General features: G+C 45.1%; 1 protein-coding gene and 1 non-coding gene across 5 annotated transcripts in view; one reads left to right on the forward strand and one right to left on the reverse strand.

Annotated features, from left to right (window-relative positions):
* FBXW4 (F-box and WD repeat domain containing 4) overlaps positions 1-26074 on the reverse strand; it is a 108916-nt gene that overhangs the window by 64258 nt on the left and 18584 nt on the right. For all 4 annotated transcript variants that reach the window (XM_088842279.1, XM_088842277.1, XM_088842278.1 and 1 more), the window contains exons 3-5: positions 23987-24172; positions 23421-23553; positions 15494-15588 (exon numbers count right to left, since the gene is read on the reverse strand). In XM_088842279.1, the coding sequence (XP_088698405.1) occupies positions 15494-15588; positions 23421-23553; positions 23987-24172 (414 nt within the window). The remainder of the gene's footprint in view (positions 1-15493; positions 15589-23420; positions 23554-23986; positions 24173-26074) is intronic.
* Positions 24753-24826, forward strand: TRNAE-UUC (transfer RNA glutamic acid (anticodon UUC)). Its single transcript has one exon. It is a non-coding gene; the product is annotated as a tRNA-Glu (tRNA).

The following is a 26074-nucleotide window of genomic DNA, read 5'->3' on the forward strand; positions in this document are numbered from 1 at the left end:
AGACACATGGATGGGGGAATCCTCTGCCAGCCAGAGCTGGCATCTCACCCTACGTCCCAAATCTGCCACTAGCCTCCGGGGCCCAAGACCCTCCAAGAAGAGGAGGCCCTGCAAGACAAAGACCCAAGCCCCCGCCAGCCTGGCCTCCCAGCCCAACACAGGCCCGCATTAAAATCAACACTCCATGAACACACAAAACTGACAGGGCAGAGGGGGAGCACACATCGGATACAAAGATCGGGCTCTCGGGAGACGCGGCCTGTTGGTCTCCCATGTTAGCTCCAAGTGACTAAGCGCAGGGTGGGAAAGAACGCATCGCGGCAGCCTGAGCGCCCGCCTGGGCTCCAGGTTCGGTGGCCTTTTCACGGGGAAGATGCCTCTGCCTGGAAAAAAAAAATGCAAGTATTGTGTGGGGACCATTAATGCGTGCGCCTCTGCACATTCCTTCAAGAAGCAGGAGCACACTAGTCCCTGAGCCCCCAGCCCTGTGCCCCCGCGATTGTACAGGCTTGGAACACACTGCACATGCCACCTGGTTCTTCCCCCTAGGCCCCCGGCCCTGCAAGCGGTGGGAAGGGGCCCACCAAACACCCTGGCTTCATTGTGCCCCAGAAAGAGGGGACTAATTACTCGCCTACACTCCGGAGCACCCAGGGAGAAAACAGAGGCCAGTGGGGTGGAGACGGTGGGAAATGGGGGCTGGGGCAGGGGGGGCGCTTGAAGAAGGGAGAGAGAAAGCCACAGGATACATTTCAAAGTTTCTCTAGCAATTTGGGGGTGGGGGAAAGAAAGCCTGGTCCTGATGTGAAATCATACAGAGGTCAGGGCTGGGTCTCCCACCCTTGTGAGAAAGTGGTGAATCGGAGACGGTTTATCAAACGATCATTTTTTTCTTTTGAAACTGGGAGGCAGCAGCTTGGACAATTCTGCAGATGTGCTTGATGAGTTAGGGACAAAAATGGCCCTTCTCTACCCCCTCCTCCCCTCCTTCTATAAGGGCTCCCCTCGGGGGTTGCTTCTCCCTCCACTGACTCCCGGGCCCTCCCCTCCCTTCTTCAGTGGTCAGCTGAGACCCCCACCCACTGCTTGCTTTTGTATTCTTGGCCTTTGGACACACTGACAGGGGCCTTTATGAGACCCCAATCAAGACCCCCATGTCACAGGTACCTAGTAGAGACACCAGACCTTTTCAAACAAGAGACAACAAGGAAAATCGGCTGGCCCATTGTTTCTCCTCTGTGCTAAGTGAGATGAAAGGGGCCCGCAGCCCCCTCCCAACAGCCCGCCTGCCAATCACCTCTAGTTATTAAGGTCACAATGTGTAAATTCTTTTGACCTGCACCTAATCAAAGATTCACCGGCCCTTTCAAACCCGACTGGGGAGGAGGGGAGAGATTCCCTCCCATAAACCCAGCAAACTCTCCCTCAATAAAATTTCTCTCTCTGATTCCTACTCAGCTTCCCATCTCCACCCCCTCGCTTCTCCTCACTCCGCTCTTTTCACCACTAGCTTCAAACACAACTGACAAGCCCCTGGAATTACTACCCTCAAAAACCCAAGGAGGATTTGAAAGTTTCTATTTAATTCTCTTTAAAGAAAAAGTTTTTGGACAGGCGTAGCTGCCCAAGCAAGACCAGAGCCTGGGCAGTCCCCATGGCTCTAATGCCAAATCTCTCCAAATGGCCAAGTGGTCGACTGGCTTTCTTCTTTCTCCAAATCAGCCTCTCTTGCTTTGCCCAGAATACTACTACACATGGAGAAAAAACTGGGATGAAGGATACTCTCTCACAATGTCACTCAGCATCACCAGCTCAGTTGCTGACCGTCCCAAAACTCAGCTTACACTGAGCGATTTTGTGAAATGAGGTAAAAAATATTACCATGCCCAAAGTAGGCAACCCTTGAGGAAAAAACATAACCATAGGGTAGAACAATAGAGAACAGAACAGGAACTGAAGGAAAGAACTTGAGAGAAAGCAAAACTTAGGACTTTTTGTGGGATGAAAACTACAAAAGGCTTAAATCAAGCAAGGAGAATAAACTGCTTGCAAATCTCCATCAATCAATATCAAGTTATGCCTTTTCCTCTTCTCTCTCTTCTGTCACTTAGAATAGGGAGGCGGCATCACAAATAAGGTATGGAGTATTTACAAAAGTTGCCCCCAAACCTGCCGGTGCCTAGCATCTACTCTTGGGGATGCCTTGTCCCTCTCCTCCTCCCTCTGCTCCTACTTTTCCACCTGCCTCCATGAGCAGAGCTTTTGCTTCTTGGTCTCCTCCTGCCCAGCTGTCTGTAACTCTTAGTTCCCCTTTTGGTGCTAATCCCTCCTGTGATTTCAATTTCTGTCTCCATGCTGAATCCTCCCACATCTTAACCCTGTGTCTGAGCTCCAGGCCACCACTCCTGGCTGTCTCTGGCCAAGGCTACTGACTATCCCTTCTCTGGCTCAAACGGAACTCCATCTTCTCAAAGCCCTGGCCCCCTCCTGCCATCAGGTCCTCCTGCAGGTCTTTCTCCCACAAGCAGTCATGACCACCTACAGAGTTTTTCCTGTTTCTCTTGAATCCAAGGGTGTCTTCCCAGTGTCCTCAGGAAACCAGCCCCTCACTTCTCACAAAGTGCACTCCCAGAAAGTACTCAAACAGCCTCAGTCTCCCCCACTCCAGAGTATCCTATACACTGTTGTTGTTTAGTCACTAAGTCCCGACTGACTCTTTGCGACCCCATGAACTGTATAGCCCACCAGGTTCCTCTGTCCATGGGATTTCCCAGGCAAGAATACTGGAGTGGGTTGCCATTTTCTCTTCCAGGAGATCTTCCTGACCTAGGGATCGAACCCATGTCTCTTGCACTGGCAGGTGGATTCATTACCACTGAGCCAGCTGGGAAGCCCCATCCTATATATACTGTACCACTACATTAATCATTTAACTGCTTCAATCTGGCCAAAAACCTTTCATGGCTCCCTATTATCCTCAGCTTAAAGTTAAACCCTGCTCTTCAAAGCCTCCAAAACCAGGCCCCAAAGCTCCCCTCCAGCCATACTACCCACTACTCCTTTACACAAATCCTGCACCCTAGCCAGCCAAACTTGTCTGCTCTGAACCCCTCAAACTTACAATGACATTCCCCATTCCTGAGTATGTCTTTGCTCATACCACTCCCCTTGCCTCAAGTTCCCTTCTGCCGTTTAATAGAGTCATTGGTTAAGTTCCACTTCAAACTGCATGTCATCCAGGAAGCTCTCCTGATTTAACAAAAAAGCTCCTGCTTTCCTCTGATTTCCTATCAATAACCTTGACAGTTGATGGCACTCACACTACATATATACTGGAATAAGCTGCTGAGTACATGCATTGTTTTTCCAACTGGAATATAGATTCCTGGATAGTAAAAACTGTCTCTTGTGCTTCATGTTCCCCATGTATCCTTGCACATGGCAGTATTCTTGATACATCTACAAGGTGGACAACTCAGTGATATGCATTACATAGAGAAGCAGTTCCAAGTTTACAGTGTCTTTTTTTTTAATTAATTTATTTAAAATGGAGGCTAATTACTTTACAATATTGTGGTGATTTCTGCCATACATCAACATGAATCAGCCATGGGTGTACATGTATCCCACCATCCTGAACCCCGCTCCCACTTCCCTCCCCACTCCATCCCTCTGGGTTGTCCCAGAGCACCAGCTTTGGGGCCCTGCTTCATGCACTGAATTTGCACTGGTCATCTATTTTACATATGGTAATATACATGCTTCAGTGCTATTCTCTCATATCCAAAAGTCTGTTCTTTACATTTATGTCTCTCTTGCTGTCTTGCATATAGGATCATCATTACCATCTTTCTAAATTCCAAATATATACTGAAAGTGAAAGTGGAAGTCACTCAGTTGTGTCCAACCCTTTGGGACCCTATGGACTATACAGTCCATGGAACACTGGGCCAGAATACTGGAGTGGGTAGCCATTCCCTTCTCCAGGGGATCTTCTCAATCCAGGGATCAAACCCAGGTCTCCCGCATTGCAGGTGGATTCTTTACCAGCTGAGGCACCAGGGAAGCCCCATATATATTATACTGTTTTTTTGTTTTTTTTTAAATATTCAGTATCTTAACATTTCTTTTCCCACAAAAGGTCCCAGGTATGAAACCATGTTTAATACTGCAAAAGTAAATGCAAGGAAGGACATTTCCAGGGAGATGGAAATATTCTAAGCTGACTGTGGTTGCACAACTCTATAAATTTGCTAAAACTCATGGAACTATACACTTAAAATGGGTGAACTTTATGGTATGTAAATTATACTTCAATAAAACTGTTTAAAATAATAAACACAGGTCCATGCATCCTTAATTTAAGTAACTGTGTAAGGGGAAAAGGAAGGATTCTCTCTACTGTTACCTGATACTGAAACAGACATTTAAATGCAATTTATGTTTTTTCTGGGCTTCCCTGGTGACTCAGACGGTAAAGAATCCACTTGTTTTTTTCTATTAGGCTCATTATAATATAAATCTTTTTGTATACGTCTTGCATACTTGTTTGATTATTGCCTTAGGATAAATTGCAAGAAGTGGAATTTATGTAAAAGTATCCACATTTTTATTTTGATATTGCCAAACTAATGTATTTTTTTTTCTTTTTCTTTGGCCATACCACATAGCACGTGGAACCGTAGTTTCCTGACCAGCAATAGAACCCACACCCCCGGCACTGGAGGTACACAGTCTTAACTACTGGACTGCCAAGAAGTCCCCAAACTAATGTAATTTTAAAACTAACTTTTCCTCTCCTTAACCCTAGACCTGCCATTACCAGCCGGCAAAGAACGATTTTCTTGGCCACAAATTTCTAATAAGTAAAGAATCCTTTCAATAATCTATTTTTGTGCTAATTTTTTGTTTTTATTCTCAACTACAGCTTGCCCTGGATAGTATGGAGACTCAGACTGGCCAGGAAAAGTAGAGTGCTTCAAACACTTTAACCCGTGTGTCCCTCTTTCTCGCCAAATGTTACAAATCTCACCTTCATGCCCAGCCGACCCTTCTCTTCTCTTGGGTCATTTACAACAGTACCCCAACTCTAGTCCCTCACCTGGTCTCTCATTCAGGCCCAAGAGGAAAGGGCCCAGGCTTGGCCAGGAAAGCTAATGCTATCACTGCAACAAAGCAAAAAATAACAGGAAAAGCATTCTGCAGGAGCAGAGCCCTCAGGAGAAACGGAGACAGGGGTTATATGCTCTGAGCTAGGCCCCTCTACAGCCCCAGCAGGCCACAGAGCAGTGAGTTCAGGGTGAGGAGCATGTGCTCAGCAATGGCTGAGTAAACCTGGACAGCGTCCTATATGCAAACAGTGCTTCTGAGACTCCATAGAGTTTTGATCAGGCACTACAGGACTCATCCAGGGCCAGACTCAAGATAATCTCTATCAAAATTTCCCAATCAACACAGAAAGAAGAGATAGCCATTCCTGGTGGCCTCAAGCAGAAAGGGGTCCATTTCACTTTACCATGCAGGTCTCAGCTTTTCCTTCTCGCTCTGTTCAATCAACACACGTCACATGTGCAACAGGCCACACACAAAGGAAGAGAAGCAACTCTCACGGGTGCACAGTGGCCTCTGCTACTAGCAAATATTTATACTTGGAAAGCTTATCCTCCACACTGCCTTCCAGCCTCTCTTTTTGTCTTCCTGTCTAGCTCAGTTCCTAGAAAGAAGCCAGTATGAAGCTTCACACTTTGCTAGCATAATGCCCTGCCTATCCCCACCTCTAGCACCACTGAAGCATCAAGAAGTAACATAGACATAAATATCTCCATCCTGAAGCCAAAAGTCACACCTCTCTAGATAGGACAGACTAAGCATGGAAAATCAAGAAAAGAACAAGGCCTGGGGGCCCCATGTTCTGCTTCACCAAGCTTACCCCTGGTATTAAAAGGATCAGAGCCTTGACTTTCACGCCTTCTCAGAGCAGGCCAGCTCTAGGTGTGCTTTTTTGTGCTCCAGGACTGGTGTGCACACTGCCTAAAGTGCACCAACTTTAGATAGGACTGCTGCTTCCAGTATCCTGTGAAAATCAAAATATTAATACTCCACCGTGACCACTATGACCATTGTTCGAGAAGCTGGATTATGGTTTTGCTATCAGACGGTGCAGAGGAGGAGACAGCAGTGCAACTGAGCCGGGCTAGAGACAAGTCTGAATACAATAACATGGAAAAGGTGTGGCGGGAGGAGGGAAATCACAAGAAAATATGATTTATAGTTATTTTAATCTTCTAAAAGCTTCTCTCTCAATATTGAAATTCTCTTGCAAATTAAGGCCTTGCTGAAGATTCTGGATGTTATCACATCCCAACTGGCACCCTACCTGCCCCTCCTATACGTTTTTGTGCCCCATTCATGTTTTAAATTTGCATTGCAAACTATGAAAAAGGAAAGCTTCCGCAGAAAGCAATTTCCTGGGCCAGCAGCTCTTGGACTAATATTCCCTTTGCAATTACCAGGGCTCCTGCATGTGCGTACTCCCCTCCTTCCTCCCTCCCTTGCCAGCACCTTCTGCCTGAGCCAAGCCTATCTGACCAGCACCACAGACAGTGACACAAGCTACCCCCTATGAAAATGCCCTGGCCAGAGAGAGGAGCAAGAACTAGCTGGGAAAGGGGGCAAGGATCTTGGGTAGTCAGCTTAACAGAGCACCCCAGAAGCACAGGGGTGTTGTCTGTAGTACAAGGCTTATAACTTATATAAAACAGGAAATAAAGTTCCTGCTCCCAAAAGTTCACAATCTGAAACTTCGAAAAAGTCCTGCTTAAGAAACTACTAGAGGTACAAGGATTAGCAGATATCCATTCCACACAACTGAGATCTTTTAGTAACAGTGTGAAGGAAAAGCAAAAATATTTGTTGGCTTGCTGAGGTGTTAAGTGCATCCTTCATTGTTATCCTATGTAGAAATTCAGCCCAGCAAAATTCAGAATCAGCACAGATCTTTTTGAATCATAGCATCTTTTTTTTTTTTTTTTACCTCTTTGGCCACACTGCTTGTCAAGTGAGATCTTACTTCCTCAACCAGGGATCGAACCCCCACTCCCTGCAGTGGAAGCAGGGGAGCCCTAACCACTGCACTGCCAGGGAACTCCATGAATCATAGAATCTTTATAGCCAGTTTTCCACATCAATGCTGTCAACATATCTCACTGCTAGTGGTACACAGGGATGTCTATTCTCTTCCTTGATGGTGTGAGGAAAATATTCCAGTTCTTAAGTTCCAGGCTCCTAACCCCCCAAAGGGGGCTCTAATAATGAAGCTCATTCTAATAATGAAACTCAAGAGACTCACAGATGCTGGAAACTGTCATGGACAGCAGAATTCCTGTTCTTGGGTCTTAAGCCCATGACCAAGGAGAGTCACATGGGACTGTCCTGAATTCAGAGAGGGAAAGAAATACAACTGACTATGTGGACTGCCACCTGGAAGTCCCAGGGACCAGGACTCTGGTAGATGGAAAAGTGATGGGGAGAAGACATCTTTTCAAAAAATTTGCTTTAAAATGAAAAGGAAAACAGGAACTTAAGTCTTGACTCCAAATTTATGTACTGAAATTTGCCCCAAATGGCCTGAGAGCCACCTATGAATAATTATAGGAGGATGGGGTAATCCTTCCACTTCTGACATGACCCCCCAACATACAAAAACACATTACTAATCCAGCCACACTCCCATCATTGCCTTTTTCACTCAGGCCCAGTGCAAAGCTCACTCCACCCCCTAGTCTACTTACAAGAGTGAGCTCCATCGGCTCAAAAAACTAAAAGAACAGGTTATTTCATGAAGATCCCTCTTTTGACTGATCTGAGTGTTGCAGCTAACAGGTGGGGAAATCTTAAATATACGAGTGTTATCATGACAAGACCACTGAAACGGATCACTGCTATAAGTCAGACAAGGGCTAGAAGTTTCCGCCCTACCATCAGGTTCCTCTTTAGCCTTGACAGATCAAACTCAAGCCGAAGCAGGCTACAGAGATCAGTTCAGTCTCCGAGCCAAAGGTCTTCACAGTGAGGGACCAAAGCTGCCCTGGCTGGGCCTCTGCCGGCCCGTGTCCCAGATTAATCACCACCAGGAGGGGCCTGGACACTAGGCTGCAATCTGAGCCCAGCAGCACCTGCACAGGGGTCACCCTGGCACCCCCCTCATTCCCTCAGGCAAGACTCCAGGGCATGAAGGTATCCACCTGCTGACTACACTACCTGGAACAGGCAGGCCAGACACTTAGCCATCTTCAGTCCCACAGGTAAGTCACAGGCAGTTCAAGTTAGTGCAAGAAGGAAGAGAGATGTAGAGACTCAAGGAGTGAAGTCAAGGCTCCAAGAGAAAGAAAATTCTCAACCTCTGAAGAGAAAGACTTCAATGCCCCTCTCACCACTATCTAGGGAGACTATTTAGCTCGAGACCAGCGGTGAGAGAACTAAGCCCTCAGAAGTTATGAACTAATGAGATGCTTCATGTTTGGGGCACATTCTCATCATTTATAGACCAACAGGAGGGAGGGAGAACAGATCAGGGATTTCTTTTCAAAACACCCGCAAATGCTACCAATATGCCCATGTGAAGGAAGCTTAGACATAAGTAAATTCACCCTGTGAGGATGCAGGAGAGTTTCCTCTGAATGCCAAGACCTCACAGAACAGTTTCCTTAAATGATCTAAATCAGGACACTATTTCAAACACATGTTCACATACAGCTAGTGACTATGTGTGATGTGTGTACACATGTCTGTTCATGCTAGAGCATCCTTTTCGAGACCAATAGACCATATTATACATTCTCCTCAGAAGGCAATTTGCTTTATATTGTTGCTTCTTAAGTCTACTGGGGTAGGAGAAAGTATTCTTGAGACTCAAAAAAAAAAAAAAAATCAAAAGGAGGAAGCCTGAAGATCTGTGTCTTAGAACAATCTGTCCCAGGCCCCAACTTGTGATATAAGGAGAGGCCACTCGGATGGATGCACTCTTTTCCACCTGCCTCATGCCCCAGGGAAGGAAGGATGGGAGGGGTCCAAGTCAGATTGAAGTGTGTGTCCCTTAAAAGAGCAGAGAAAAAGCACAGGTCAGATAGGAGAAAGAGCTCCTACACAGCGCCTTCATTTGAAGAGAAACACCCACATCCTGACTGTTACACCTTGTACCTCCAGAGCTCCATCTCTAGGAATTCCCTTTGAACTCCCGGCTGCAACCCAGAGTTAGGATAGAGCAGTGGCTACAATTACAACTTGCTTGCAAGGGGGTTGGGGTGGGGGAGAACTCTGCATTTGACGGGCCATGAAAGGTCCCTGCCTGTAAAACAGACTGGAAAACAAACCCTTAATTTAAATGTTAATGAAAGTGCTGTGGGGACATCAGAGGGTTCCCGGCTGCTCAGAGAACAGCAACACCAGCCCCAGGATTTATGGCTCCCGTTCCCCCTCCCGCCTCCCTCTCTGCCTCATCACCCACTGAAGTTTAAAGAGTAAGAAAAAAAACCAACTAATTTTAAAATTAACTCCGTGCTTCCACCTTGGGATGTGATTGCTAAATTATCTGTTGGCAGAACACTGATCAAAGGTGGAAAAACAGAGGCACATTGCACACATAACCCAGAAAAGTCAGCCGCAGCTAAGGAAGGAAAATTGCCATCTTTCTTCCTGATGCAGGAAGGGTAGAAGCAATAGTGGTACAGGTAGGGGCTGGAGCTGGGAGGTGCAGGCAGCAGTAGTGGAGGAAGACCCTGATCCGTCCCACGTGCTGTGCTCCCCATCTTAGACCTTGGCACACCATCTTTGCTAAGTTTGACTGGTCGGTGTCTCCATCAGACTATGCTGTCTAGTTCACTGTTGTTTCCCCAGGGTCTAGCATGCTACAATGCTTAAGAAGTATCTGGAGAGAGAAAGAGCGATCAGGACAGGAAGAGAGAGACAGCAACAGAGATAGAGCAGAGAAAGAAAGAATGGAAACAGTGAGACTGAGGGATGGAAATGTATCTGTAGCAGGGGTAGGGTCTCAATGTACCGGCCCGGTACCCACAGCACCCCACTTTCTGCAGCAGCCTCTGCTTCTAGTTGCAGTGTTTCATTTCAGTCAGTTCTTCACAACTGAGCCAACCTTCCTGGCCAGGGAAGGAGTAGCTCCCACAAATGGGGTCTGGGCCAGCCAGGGCTGGTTGGGTTGCTGGTCTCAGGCCAGCAGCTCAGCACATGAGTTTCTCTGTGCCCAATATGCCCTGGGTAGTGGCAGAAATCCAGGTTCATGAGGAAGTGAAACCCACCCCTGTGGCATTTCATCCATGCTACTGATGGATATGTCTGTCGGAGTGGCTTGGCTTAACACAGGCAATGAACTCTAGGGTGGCGGGCACTGCCCTGAGATTCAGCAGGACCAGACTCTGATTCAGTTGTTTCCCTATGCCGATCTCTTTCCAATATTAGGTCATCTTGGGCTGGACCAGTGGGCCCACCAAGCGTCACAGAGAGTTCCCGTCTTTCTCCAGACACCCTGCTACCCCTTCCAGCCATGCCAGGCCCACACGGTCTTTGTGTCCCTGACATTCTCATCCAGGGCACACTTGTAGGAGACTCCCTCTGGTACGCTCTTCAGCCTGGCAAAGGGGGATCCTGAGCCCCTCCTTGCTGACAGAAGGTGCCCTTTCCTGAGCAAGCCCCTGACCCTGGGAAGGGGGAAAAGACAGATCTTGAAAGCTGTGGGCCAAACCATAAGGATGATCAGCTACAGTGTGAAACACAACGAAGTCATCCATCAGTCTTTCTTCAGGTTATCAAGGTTAGGGATCCCCTTTGGGACCAACTCTTTATCACCAACTAGCAAAAGCAAAACTCAGGGACACAACATTTACTTTTGATTTGTCTTCCCCTAAAAGCACTGAGTGAGTTAGGAAGCCTAGGGCCAAAGGATTGTTGAACCACTGGGAACCAAAAGAATCTAAACTGAAAGTTGGCTGCCTTTTTTTTCCCAATCTTTCAAACCTCTCTGTCAGAGAAAACTCCAGATGCAATTACCTTTCACTAAAGAAGGGCGTATTTCAACAGGCTGGTGAATGTGTCTGCCACACACACAACACACAGTAAACTCTGTAGCCACTGGGAACAAACACCCACTCTCCACAGAAATCCACCCCCTTACCGAACAGTACACAGTAATGGCTTTCCTTCCAGACTCTCCCTCACCTCTGGGAGAAATGAAGCAAGAAGGGGCAGCTCCTCCATCAAAAGCCCCCAGAGGCCACAACTCACTTTACAAATTTCAATCGGTACATTTCATGCAGACTTGGACTAATCCCCCCAAAAACAAACAGGCCACCACAGTGAGCAAAGTTACACAAAATTATATTGTATATTAAATAACACAGCTATGTCAAGTTTCTACGCCTATACCACTCATATGTTTCCCTAATGACAGAAACAAGAGAGAAGGGATTAAAACCCAAGTGTCCTGGGAAGCCTTCCTGACCACACTCACTCACATGATAGCAAGAGTTGTTTGGAGATGGGGAAAGAATTCTGCTGAGCATCTCCGTTTTCTTGGAGAGTAATAAATATGGTGTCTGCAGAGGAAGGAGGAGCTGTGGATGCCTGTCTCTTCCCCTCCTAGGCAAACAGGGCGATAGGGCTCCAGACTCATTTCACCACCAGGGCCCCTCCCAGCCAGCTTGCAAGGGTGCACTGAAGATCTATGTGCACTGGCACTCCTGGGATGGGGTAAGCATTCACAGCTACGTGAGTGAGCTTAGCCTTAATTGCATACCGCCTTCCTCCCCTTCCCCTCTCTATCGCAACTCTAGCCTCCAGAAGTGGAATGTTCCCAGGTCCCCACTGAGCCTTTCAAGGGCCACAGCTACTGTGCAAGATTCTGGTGGGTGAAGACAATGCAGTGACCCAGAGGCCTGCCTCATGGCCCTCCCTGAGCACTACAGCATGTGGCAATAGGCTGGAGACCTGAGCCTCTTCAGCCCTATCCCACACTCACCCTTCCCTGAGCCTCAATTTCTCCATCTGCCAGGAAGGGAATGCCCCTCTCTCTTCCTCAACCAAGACACACTAGTTTCAGGCACTTATTATTGTCAAGCAACTATCGAGGTTGTGTCCCCATCTTTCCCCACCATTGAGTAAGATCCTTGGGAGAGTCACCCCACAGCAAGTGTTCAATCTGTACACAGGGCACATAGAGGAAAGGGAGTGAAAAAAAAAGGATGGAAAGTAGAAGGGATGAAATCAAGTCATTAACAGTTACTCATTTCCCTACTCTGAGTATTTACTAACTTTATTCAGCTAGAAATAATCTTTTAATAGCAATATAATGTACTGCACATTTTAAAAACTCTGCTTTTCTGTGATACTCATGGAAAAGAGATCAGAACTCCATGTGACCTCAGGAGATACATCCTGAGACCAGCTGGGCCCCACAATTACACCCAGACATGTGCCCTTCCAAACTCCAGCATCTCACTTCTGTTCCATCTCAACCTGTCCTCTTTGTACTCATCACACAGCCTCAGACTAGGCCTCCTCTACTGGAAGAGGGCTGCATCTATAAGTCACAAATCCTAAAAACAGAGTCATTAGTGTTGGTGCAAGAAGATGTTATTAGATGTTGGTACAAGAAGGGCATGCAGGAGGAAGAGGGAAAGGTCCTTGCCTACCACCTTGAAGCCTGCTGGCTTTCCTTCTGTGTTTTTTGAGTACCTAAACATGGCTCTAAGCACATGACTGGTATTAAATATCATCCTCCAAGAGTGTTTACAAATCAAGAACTCAAGGTCAAGAAAGGAAGGAGACGTTGACATTTGGACACAGGACAGAATACCTGCTTTCTCTCAGTCATGAACACCTCAAATTAAGCCTAGGGCTTGAGGTTTCACATTTCATACTACAAGTTTCTAAGTACACACACAGGAAAAGAAGGCAGATAAGTCCCAGCATCAAAGATAAACATGATGAATAGCTCTGACAAGTTATTTTAAATAGAAGAAAGAGAATGAGATGTGCTGTGTCTCCCAAATGACCAGGTTCCTTCCCACTACATGAAGAAGCAGTGGGGGAATGAGTCATTGTCAGGCAGGTGAGGAGCACCTGCCCTGGAGGACGGCTGCTGCTCACATGCTCCTCACACGGGGTTCATGGCCACATTACATGAGTGACACTGACGACTACACTCAACAGGAAAGGTGGCCGGGAAGGGAACAGAAGGCAGCCATGGAGGGCAAGAACCCAACAGGAGAAAAGGAGAGGAAAGAGATTCCTGCTGAGTCCTCACCTTAAGAAGACTGCAAAAGAGCAGGGTGACTCCATGAGGGCCAGGAGAAGACTGAGGGAAGGATGAGACACAAGAGCAGTCAAAGCCGCTAAACAAACGCTTTACCAGGCCGGAGATATTCTGGCTGACACAAGACTCTAGCCCTTTAAGCTTTGTAGAGTATTTTCACATTCATTATTTCAGATCATCTTCACAATAACCTAGTAAGGATTATGAAAGAAATGGTATTCATATTTAACAAATGAGGAAACCATGGCTTCAAGCATTTACCCAAAGCTACTCTGCCAGTGGCAAAGAATTCCAGATTCCCAGAGCAGGCCCTCCACCTAGGAGGCAATGTCTTTCCAGATTGGGAAAATGAATGAGTTTACTGAAAGATTCAGATTCACTGACACAGTAAGAAGAAATGGATCTAATGCTAAGATGAAAAATCCCTACCCCAATATATTTTGGGGGTAAGACAAAAAGCAGCAGAGAGAATACCAACATATACTGTAGTCATTTAGTACAACAACAATATCCCAAAAGCAAACTACTTTTTAAAATAGTCCAAAACATCATTTGTGGACCTGGGGAAAAGTTCATTTCAATAGTGAGTGAAGGAATCATCCCAGGGCAAGAAAGCACACCAGGAAGACAAGATGTAAGGACACCAAGAAGACTCTTAATGAGAATGTAAGGAAAACATGAGACCTCGGTTTTCAAAGATAGGGCCTATCAAGGACTTGGCAGAGGGTCTGGCATAGAACCCATGACTAATAAATGTTGGCTGCTGGTAGCAGTGGTGGTTATAGAGCAGAGCTAGTAATATTAAGAAGCTAGACTTTTCCTCAAATCCAGCTGCCGAGTTGTGGCCAAAAAAACAAAAACAAAACCCAAAGTCAGTTTATTGTGATCAAAACTGCTTAGTGACAAAGGCAGACTCTGTCCTCAACCTCTCTTATCAACATCATAACAGCTACCACGCTCTATCCTGTTAACAGGTAGCCTAACACACTCCAGAGGAGGTGGCAGGAGTAGAGGAATACGAAGATGGGGATGCTGGGGAGCCTGTACATGTCTTTGGCCTAAATCCACGTGCAGGAAGCACATGGGCCATCCCCAGCCTGAAGAGCATCCCTCCACCACCAGTTGCACCCCAGCCCACCCATCTACTGAAGCCAGCATAAGTCCTCAGGTAAGCACCAAGATGAAGTCACCAGCCCACCTGTCACTTCCCGCCCTTATACATATCCAGCCCACAGACACCTGAGCTTGGCTAATTGGCTTTAAAGGGGGCAGCATTAGGAAGAAACTGAGGAGGGGCCAGAGCCCAACAGCTCCATTTTCCACCCTTGGCTCCCACACACTTAGGCCTCTCTACTCCCTGCTGCTCTTTCCTTCCCTTTTTCTGAGGATTGCTAGAATGATTTGTTCCGAACAGCGACAGGTTTATAGGTTAGCCGACACCTCCGCTCTGTGGAATTTTAATTAACTTCTCTCATCGTCAATATGCTAAGGAACGGGGTCTCCATGCTCTGAGGTCAGCAATGTGTTTCAGGTCCTGCTATATCAGCCGTCAAATTGAAGAATTAATGACGTGGCTAATCGGCTCTAATTCTTTAGGAAGAAAAAAAATTTGAAAGAGAGCTGTGGAAGGGGCAGGAGGAGGGGTGCAGGCTCCTTGGGGTGAGAAGAAAAAGGCTGAAGGGGGCTGAGCAAAGAGGGGGACCAACTCTCTCCTAAACAAGTGACTGACTTAAACCTGACGCTTGAGGGTGTCAGCCCCACAGCTTTCCTATTGATCATTCGGTGGGGAGTGAAGGGTGAAGGAAGTAGGAGAAGACACCAGGTAAACACTGTGATAGAGCAGGTGCAGAGAGGGTGTCGATATACCCTGCTTGGGGAGAGGCTCTACCTCGGTTTAAGAAAGCCTAGAAAGCAGAAGTCAGGATGCAAAGCTCACTTAGTCACAGGTAAAACTAGAGAGACACCAGTCAGGCCAAAGGGTAGGATAAAGCCACCATCAAAATCAGCACTTTTGCTACAGCTGTCAATGAATCTACTCCACAAACATGACTTTGCACACAAGCCCAAGTGGACATGGGCCCCAAGCCTCTCCTGATGACACCCACCTGCCTTGTAAAATAAAAGCATTATTTCATAGGACAAAATCATACCCCAAAACATCTCCCTTACCTGAGCAATGGGCTGATGGCAATGGACCAGACTCGGTCTTCAGTCTGGATGGTGTGTAAGCACTGCCCCAGCCGGCCTGAAGCCAAAGGCCATACCTGGAAACAGGAGAGGAGATGCTCTCGTTGGCATTGCTGGGATCGGGTAGGGGGGCTGGGAAGATGCACCAGGTGGAGTCCCTGTCCCAAGCGGGTGGGGGAACAGAGAATCTTTCTGTCCTGCATACACAGAGCTCTGGGGAACACAGAGGGGCCTCTCCAGCTTCTGCCTTCCCTACCACCTGGAGAGACGCCAGCTCCAAATCCTAACCACCCTCTCACTTCCACCTGAGAACCCTTAAGCAGCAGCCAGTTCTATACTAGGGAATCAGTTTCACGTTCCTCAACTGGGATCCGACTAAGAAGCATTAGCAGGGGAGGCTCACCTCTCTCAATAACCTCCCTGTGTTTGTGGATTTTCCTTTTCCTATCTGTCACCAAGATTTTACTTTGGAGAGGTAGATAGAAGGCCCAGTATGAGAGGACAGAGACAGAATTAGAGTAGAATTAGAGAGACAGGAGTAAAAGAGAAAGATCCAAGGGAAGGAATAATGGAAGAAGAGGACTTCAAAGTGGGAAGGTGGTGTGTTGTTGTTTGTTTGTTGATAATACCCAGAATCCAGTGCTATTCATGTCAGCAGGGAATTTAGCACCTAGTGTCACCAAAAGTAGCAAAAAAGCTTAACTCTTTTAAGCTTCCATATCTCCCACAGGTTAAAAATATTGCTTGGAGAACATTATCTGGTCCCTATCAGTCAGGAATGTACATTAGCAGCCACTCTGGGCTTAACTCTAATCAACACTCACAGAGCCCTCTCAGTGGTCAGTGCATTTAGAAATCTCCCATTAAGCACAAGGCCCCCTCACCGCACCCTACCCTAGATGACACACACAGGGGACTAAGCCTCTAACCAAACAGAGAGGAAACCTCAGATGTACACGGCTGTCCCCAGACAGCAACTGAGGAGGGATCCTGAGGCAGCCAGATGGATCAGTGACCTCTCAAGGTCCCTGAGGTTCTATAAGGGGAACACACGAAAGTCAGTCAGGACCTTAGATGGAAGAACTCTCAGGAAACATTCCTTGAGTTTAAGGGGTAGGTGATGGAGTGGGGGTGGTCCTGACTTCTTAGGATCACATCTCTTCTCTAAAAAGGAGACAGTGTTTCTTAGGTTTTGTGTGTCTATGATAGGGGAGGAGGGTGTGAGTTACTTTTCCCAACATAGGGAAAAGAAAATAAATTTAATAAGAAGATACTGAATGAAGAAGGAAGAAAACAAAGGTCAATACCACAGCTTCTCCTGGAATGCCATGATCTTGGTTCATTCTTTTGGATCAGGTCACTTTGGTAGTAACTAGATGCATTCAATGTCCTCTTTCAGATTGGCTCAGCTTGGAAGAGAAGTTTGCCTCTTCCCTGATGCAAACTACCGAGGAGACAGGTTCTTATTGGGGGTGGGTAGGGAGACACTAAAGACTGTGATTACAAAATCTATGAGTACAGCTCAAGGCCAGAATTCACTAGAGTCCTTCACTGAACAGGCTAATGGATCCCACTGTGAAAAACCACAGAACAAAGTTCCTGGTTCCCAGGAGTGGCTCCAGAAGCATGCTGCAATTTCTCAAGCACAATCTAGGGAAAGTGGCCCTCTTGACCTGCACCAGAAGCACACCATCCACCAAAACATGAGTATGCTGATCACATCTTAACCTTCAGTGGTCAAATCCAAAAAGACTCATCCCTGAAGAAGATATAATTCAGTGGAAGTGGACATATATACAGTCCTTTTATAAAACAACTGGCAATATGTATACACACCCTTAAAATGACCAAAGCCTTAAACCTGGTAATTCTAATCCTGAGACTCTATCCTCAGAAAATAATCCTAAAATGAAGAAAAACCTAATGATAAAAATATTCCCTGCAGCTGCATTAGCAGGAAGAGCACATAAGGGCTTTAGAATTAGACAAATCTAAGTTTGAACCCTAGTTGCTACTTCTGTATCTATGATGTTAGGAATATTTTATAACTTCTTAGCCTCAGTTTCCTCATGTATAAAATGGGAGGTACTGCCTAACTCTGAGGGTTGCAGTGTGGAAAAGTGAAGGTAAGTGTAAAGCACCTAGCACAGGAGCACAGTATTTGGCAGGCATTAGGCATCATTGACGGAGAAGGCAATGGCAAGCCACTCCAGTACTATTGCCTGGAAAATCCCATGGATGGAGGAGCCTGGTAGGCTGCAGTCCGTGGGGTCGCTGGGGGTCGGACGTGGCTGGGCGACTTCACTTTCACTTTTCACTTTCCACTTTCACACATTGGAGAAGGAAATGGCAACCCACTCCAGTGTTCTTGCCTGGAGAATCCCAGGGACGGGGAAGCCTGGTGGGCTTCAGTCTATGGGGTCACACAGAGTCGGACACGACTGAAGTGACTTAGCAGCAGCAGCAGCAGGCATCATTGATGAAAGTGAAAGAGGAGAGTGAAAAGGTTGGCTTGAAACTCAACATTCAGAAAACAAAGATCATGGCCTCTGGTCCCATCACTTCATGGGAAATAGATGGAAAAACAGTGGAAACAGTGTCAGACTTTATTTTTTGGGGCTCCAAAATCACTGCAGATGCTGATTGCAGCCAGGAAATTAAAAGAGGCTTACTCCTTGGAAGGAAAGTTATGACCAACCTTGATAGTATATTTAAAAGCAGAGACATTACTTTGCCAACAAAGGTCCGTCTAGTCAAGGCTATGGTTTTTCCCGTGGTCATGTATGGATGTGAGAGTTGGACTGTGAAGAAAGCTGATCGCCAAATTGATGCTTTTGAACTGTGGTGCTGGAGAAGACTCTTGAGAATCCCTTGGACTGCAAGGAGATCCAACCAGTCCATTCTAAAGGAGATCAGTCCTGGGTGTTCATTAGAAGGACTGATGCTAAAGCTGAAACTGCAATACTTTGGCCACCTCATGCAACGAGTTGACTCACTGGAAAAGACTCTGATGCTGGGAAACGTTGGGGGCGGGAGGAGAAGGGGACGACAGAGAATGAGATGGCTGGATGGCATCACCAACTCTGTGGACATGAGTTTGAGTGAACTTCGGGAGTTGGTGATGGCCAGGGAGGCCTGGCGTGCTGTGATTCATGGGGTTGCGGAGAGTCGGACACGACTGAGCGACTGAACTGAACTGAGGCATCATAATGGTGCTTCTTATTACTATAGGAAAAGCTAGATATAAACATCCAATAGGAAAAATAATAACTAAATTATAAATTCCATTGTGAAACCATTAAAGATGACCAATAATTTATAATAATAATAGAAAATCTTCAAAAATAAAGTAGACACAGCAGGGTATACATAAGATACACTATGTAACAGTCGCTCAGTCGTGCCTGCCTCTTTGCAACCCCGTGGACTATACAGTCCATGGAATTCTCCAGGCCAGAATACTGGAGTGGATAGCCTTCCCCTTCTCCAGGTGATCTTCCTAATCCAGGGATCAAACCCAGGTCTCCCACATTGCAGGCAGATTTTTTAACAACCCAGCTATCACGGAAGGAATGCAAAACAAACTACAATGAGGTTTCACCTTACGCCAGTCAGAATGACCATCATCAAAAAATCTACAAACAATAAATGCTGGAGAACTATGGAGAACAGTAGGGAGGTTTCATAAAAAAACTAAAAATGGAGCTATCATATGATCCAGCAATCCCACTGTGGCACAGATTCAGAGAAAACCATAGTTTGAAGAGATACATGTACCCCAATGTTCACTGTACACTAGTCACAATAGGCAACACATGGAAGCAACCTAAATATCCACCAACAGAAGAAGGGATAAAGATGTGGTACATTCATACAATGGAATATAACTCAGTCATAATACAGAAAGAAATAATGTCATTTGCAGCAACTTGGATGGACCTAGAGACTGTCATACTAAGTGAAGTAAGTCAGACAGAAAAAAGACAAATATCACATGATAATACTTGCATGTATAATCTAAAAAATGGTACAAGTGAACCTATTTACAATACAGAAAGAGAGTCACAGACATAGAAAACTAATGGTTACCAAGGGGGATGTAGGGGGAAGGATAAATTGAGAGACTGGGATTGACACATACACACTACTACATGAAAAACAGATAACTAATAAAGACCCACTATATGTATAGCACAGGGAACTCTACTCAATGCTTTGTGATGACCTATATGAGAACAGACTCTTAAAAAAGTATGTGTAACTGATTCACTTTGCTGTACAGCAGAAACTAACACAACATTGTAAATCAACTATACTCCAATAATAATTACGGGGGGAAAAACTACACTAAATAAAATGAGAAAATGAATAAATGTAAAGGGCTTATTAGCACAGTGCCTGTACATTCTATGTTATTATAAAACAAAAAAAGCAAACCTATCACTGAAAAATACCTAAAAAATGAAAAAAAAAAACAGTTCAAATGTTCCCTCCTTCATAAAATCTCCCCTCCAAGTCTGATGTGTACCCTCTAAACCTGAAACTTTCTGGCCCTTTCCCTAGAGCCTTACAACTTCATAAACCTGGCCACTTCCAACCAGTTTCATAGCTAGTACATGCAGTCTCAGTTCCTCTTAAAGAAAGACTATCTTCTTCCCCTTTGAAGCTTCACATAGAGGAGGCACTTATCAGAAATAAAAAAAAAGGAAAAAAATGAACAAATGATCAGCCCTGGCCCAGACCCAGCAAGAATGTAAGCTACCATTCTATCACATCTCAGAATGGAGCCAGTCTCACTAAAGTCAGTCCAGAGGGGCAATCCAAGCTAAGTCACAGTAATTCTGAAACTTGCGTCAGGGTCAGAGGTCTATCGCTGTTTACAGATGAACATGACTAAGTTCTTATGTAGGCTCAGGTTTTAGAAACCTGGAGAAGCAGCTGGAGAATTATAGATGCCACCAAAAAGAAATGGAGAGTCAGTTATAAAAGGCTAACTGTGGATAACTGAAAATGGTCCAGGAAGATGAAGGTGGCTAAACGCAAAGACAGCAATAGAAGGAGGGGAAAGAAGCAGCATACTGAAAGCTAGAAAAGATGAGCTGGCCTGGAGGTCACTGGGAACCCCAAAAATAGCTGACTAGCTTCCTGGAGTTGAACCAAGGGAAGAATTCTGTCACTGACTAAAAAAGAAATCTTCAAAAGGAATAGGAATGTACTATAGTGACAATTTGAGAATTAGAGAGTACTGACTTTAATGCTTAAAAACTCTAAAACACTAAATAGTTGTACTTCGACAAAATTCAACATCCATTTATGATAAAAACCCTCCAGAAAGTGGGAATAGAAGGGACATACCTCAACATAATAAAAGCTATATATGACAAACCCACAGCAAACATTATCCTCAATGGTGAAAAACTGAAAGCATTTCCCCTAAAGTCAGGAACAAGACAAGGGTGCCCACTCTCACCACTACTATTCAACATAGTTCTGGAAGTTTTGGCCACAGCAATCAGAGCAGAAAAAGACATAAAAGGAATAAAAATTGGAAAAGAAGAAGTAAAACTTTCACTGTTTGCTGATGACATGATCCTCTACACAGAAAACCCTAGAGACTCTACCAGAAAACCACTAAAGCTAATCAATGATTACAGTAACGTTGCAGGATATAGAATCAACACACAGAAATCCCTTGCATTCCTATACACTAATAATGAGAAAATAGAAAGAGAAATTAAGGAAACTATTCCATTCACTGTTGCAACGAAAAGAATTAAATACTTAGGAATATATCTACCTAAGGAAACAAAAGACTTGTACATAGAAAACTATAAAACACTACTGAAAGCAATCAAAGAGGACACTAATAGATGGAGAAATATACCATGTTCATGGATTGGAAGAATAAATATTGTAAAAATGAGTATACTACCCAAAGTAATTTATACATTCAATGCAATCCCTATCAAGCTACCAACGATATTTTTCACAGAACTAGAACAAATAATCTCACAATTTGTATGGAAATACAAAAAACCTCGAATAGCCAAAGCAATCTTGAGGAAGAAAAAAGGAACTGGGGGAATTAACCTGCCGGACTTCAGGCTCTACTACAAAGCCACAATCATCAAGACAGTATGGTACTGGCATAAAGACAGAAATATAGATCAATGGAACAAAATAGAAAGCCCAGAGATAAATCCACGCACCTATGGACACCTCATCTTTGACAAAGGAGGCAAGAATATAAAATGGAGAAAAGACAGTCTCTTTAACAAGTGGTGCTGGGAAAACTGGTCAGCCACCTGTAAAAGAATGAAACTAGAACACTTCCTAACACCATACACAAAAATAAATTCAAAATGGATTAGAGAGCTAAATGTAAGACCAGAAACTAAAAAAAAAAAAAAAAACCTGAAACTAACCCAATATTCCAAGTAAAACTGCAGTCAATCTTCAACTGTAATCAGTCTATACCATGAATTGCTACATATGGTCATAAAACTTAGTTGTGTACTGCTCTGGGTGGCAGACAACAGAGAAATGGATGGAAGAAAGAGGCATCATTGAAGGTTTCACAGAGAAACTTGAAGCCTTGACAATACAATCCTAGAATGAGACAAGACTATCAGGTCACACGTGTACAAAAGGTTTCTGAGAAAACTGTCTTCTGAGAAGCACAGCAAAATTAAGGCTAGTCTTTTTGCAAGGAATGGTACAAAGACGGTGACCACTCAGAAATGCGAAATAAGTATGGGGTGGAGGATTTGGATAAAAGAAATTCAGTTTCCATGTTGGTTTGAAAGATTTTCTGAATTTTTTTCAGGCTCCCTGTGCTGATGAGCACATTTCTCTGACAGAATACAAAGTGTAAGAAAAAAATTAGCAAAGGGAGGAGAAACTTCCATAAATAGAAAGGAACATATTTAGTCCTTTTTACATAAATTAGCAACATTTTTACATGAAGGTATAATCAATAAAGAGAACATGGAGTCAGAAAAGTTAGTAGACTGCAACTTCTCTCTCCTGAGTCCTCTGCCCATGTGTCTTAGAGCCCCACTAGCTGACGTGGACAAGCATTTCACTCCTGTTAGCAATGTGGAATCTCCAGACGCTGGGAAACACATAAGCAAGAACCTATCAAGCTTCCTGCACCATCAGCTGAATTGTCAGCAAAGTTCCCACAGCAGCTCCAAAGGACCAGGCATATGTGAGCTCTGGCAAGGGCTATGGGACACAGAGATGGAGAAACTTCTTCTCCGTCTCACATGTGGAAGCCTATTTAACCCAGACATGAAGGAGCTGAGTCCATAAAGCAGGGGTCACGCTACTTATCAGTCTCATTCTGTTGGGCCTTGGCAGATGTCTGAGTTTAGACCAGGCAACTTGGCAATGACACAACAAACAATGCCCTCCTCTCATTGTCTTTCCACTGCTTACTGACCACATCACTCTCCAGAGAAGCAGTAAAAACACATTTCAATTATCAGCCCGATTCCTTATAAACAAGGTGGTAAAAAATTACCCTTCCCAAACACAGAGTGAGCAAAAGGTGGGAGATTTTAAAATAAAATATTGGGGTTAGAACTCAACCCACAAACTTGAGGAAACTCAGCTCAGGAGGAAAAGCTGGCCAGGCCCTCTGTTTTTGAGTTCACGCCACATTTCAAGTGAGTGGCAAACTTCCCAGCCACTGTCCACTCCTTTCCCTGGCCAGCTGGCAGGGACACAGCCTGGCATGGCAAGCTGCATGCCAGAGGCACATAAGTGAGTTCTTTATTGTGCCGTTCCCCTGATGCCCCAACTCAATGCCCTCCACCAATCCTGAAACTCAAGCCCCTATTCACCCCCTCCCTCCCCACTCCCTATAGACAGGAGGGAATAGCAGTATGTAAGGAGGAGATCTCACCTTGGCTGTCCTGTCTCTGGAGCCACTCACAATGATGCCCCCTTTGCAGTCCACACAGTTCACCTCCTGTTCATGGGCCGAGTACTTGACAGTGAAGGTGCTATGAATCTTATGAATACCAATCTTCCCATCTCTAGGAGAGAAAGAAGAAGCCAACCCCTGAGAGCTAATTACTTTCTCTGCAGGAAAAGAACAAGTCTATAGAAACAGCCCAAATCTCCAATGACTTCCAATTTGCTAAGCTTTAGGCAATTCAGCCCAATAAGGTGCTAAGTTTCTAGATACCTTTACTTCTTCGGTACACTTGGGGCTGAAGAAAGCTGAGAGACAAAAAAAATCTCCCCCTTGAGAGTATCAAAACCAGCTTCCCTTCTCATTAAAGGTTCTTCCTGTTTTCCTTTTCCAGCTTACCCTATTAAGTACCTGCTTTAAACGGAAAAAAAACATTACCCCTTATTCTAGTCTCCCTACTTATCCTTCTGGAGTAGTGACAGAAAAGTCAGAGGCAGACAGAAGGTCTCTGAAGAATACTGAGGAGGAAGGAAGGACAAGCCTGTAGCACTTACCCCCCTCCACTGATAATATGCGAGTTGGCCAGCACGAAGTGGCAAACGTCCTCATCATGTCCTGCAAAGACTCCCAGGGGCCTCCGGTTCAAGCTGGCACCATCTGGGCGGAACTGATAGGCTAGGATGAAATTAGCCTGGGATATGTACAGAGAATCACCCTCTAGCTGCATCCAGGGCATCTGACTGCAGAGATGAAAAACAAAATTTAAGGATCATCAAGACATAGCAGGAAAATTCAACTTCCGTCTTTAGAAAGGCTGACCAATCCCCAACTTAGCATTACCTGTTAGGCTAAGTCTATATCTCACTCCCCTTCTTCAAAACTACTACCTACCCTTAGGCTTCCCTAGAAAACTAGAGTGATTAAGCTTTGTGGTGACCCTATCTTCTTTATCACTATTTCCCTAGAAATATCTTCTTTATCACTATTTCCCTAGAAAACTAGAGTGATTAAGCTTTGTGGTGACCCTATCTTCTTTTAGCTTCCCTTGTAGCTTAGCTGGTAAAGAACCCGCCCACAATGCGGGAGACCTGGGTTTGATCCCTGGGTTGGGAAGATCCCCTAGAGAAGGGAAAGGCTACCCATCCCAGTATTCTGGCCTGGAGAATTCCATGGACTATATAGTTCATGGGGTCGCAAACAGTTGTACATGACTGAGCGACTTTCATTTACTTACTTACTTATCTTCTTTGGACTTTCTAAAAGAAAGTCAGAATAAAAGACCCATTAAATGTTACTTTTAAAAGGAGAATGCTTGGGAGTTCCCTGGTGGTCCAGTGATTAGGACTTGGTACTTTCACTGCCAAGGCCCCAGGGTTCAATCCCTGGTCAGGGAACTACCCCCCTAGCTACCCATATGACAGTGAAAGTGTTAGTTGATCAGCTGTGTTTGACTCTTTGCGATCCCCATGAACTTTAACCTTCCAGGACCCTCTGTCTTTGGAATTTTCCAGGCTAGAATACTGGAGTGGGTAGCCATTCCTTCTCCAGGGAATCTTCCTGACCCAGGGATCGAACCCAGATCTCCTGTATTGCAGGAGGATTCTTTACCATCTGAGCCACCAGGGAAGCCTAGCTACCCATGGTGCCTAAATAAATAAATGGAGAATGTTTAAGACTTGAATTACTGGCTACCTATAGACTTCTTTTGAGTAGACAGAGCACCGCCCCTCAAAAAAAGCAATAATTGAGGGGTGGGGAAGAGCAAAAAGAAACCTTCCACTCAGATGAAATAATTTTCTTTCATTCTGTGTCCTCACTATCTGAAGATTAATTGGTAAGTTTTAAGATTCCAAGACTCCCATACATACCTTTTTCCCAGTATATCACTTAGGGCATGATAGAGAAAAGAGAAGAATGATCCAAGGGAAGCCCCATTCCCTTGTCCTACTAGAGCAAAGGGGCCATTTTTAAGTGAAAGGAATAAAGTCATTTAGGACGGGATGCTAATGTACTGATTAAACACCTAGATCCTCTCAGAGGATATCTAAGTTTCTGTACTAGAGGCTAAGTGTGGCAATGGCAAAACATAGCTCCAGAGAGTGTACTATAGTTCAGTAACTACAGAGAAATGATTGGCTCTCACAGAAAGCTGATAAGAGAAATACACAAACAGTTAAAAGATTCTAACCACAATCTGGCAGGAGGAAGAAACATTGGAAGCCACAGACCAGTCCCATGGCATGGAGTAAGCCTTAAAAACAAACAGGACTCTGCCAAACACCATGTTCTCTGGTGGGGACTATACTCCTTTCCCAAGGTACATCCCCACAGCCTGTCCTACACCACAGCGGGGTCCTGGAGCTACCAGATCCCAAGCAAAGCATAGGGACAGATGATTCATCCCCATTTATAGAGACACCATCTCCCACTGCCAAGTCTGTCTGAGCAAACTGGGCTGTGTTTCTTCCCCAGACTCCTTAATACAAGCGTCATGGGAATGTACAAAAGTTCTGCAAATTGACTTGACGGACCATTAAATGCAGCTTGGACTTTGTAGCAACTAATTTCTGCACATGAGGTTTTAACAAGTGTGTGCATATATTATATGGAACACGTATAGTGCAGAGATGCCTGCACTCTCA

Source organism: Moschus berezovskii, chromosome 12, assembly GCF_049115385.1.
Source record: "Moschus berezovskii isolate FMDL1 chromosome 12, NW_MosBer_1.0, whole genome shotgun sequence".
In the NCBI taxonomy this organism is placed as follows: domain Eukaryota; kingdom Metazoa; phylum Chordata; class Mammalia; order Artiodactyla; family Moschidae; genus Moschus; species Moschus berezovskii.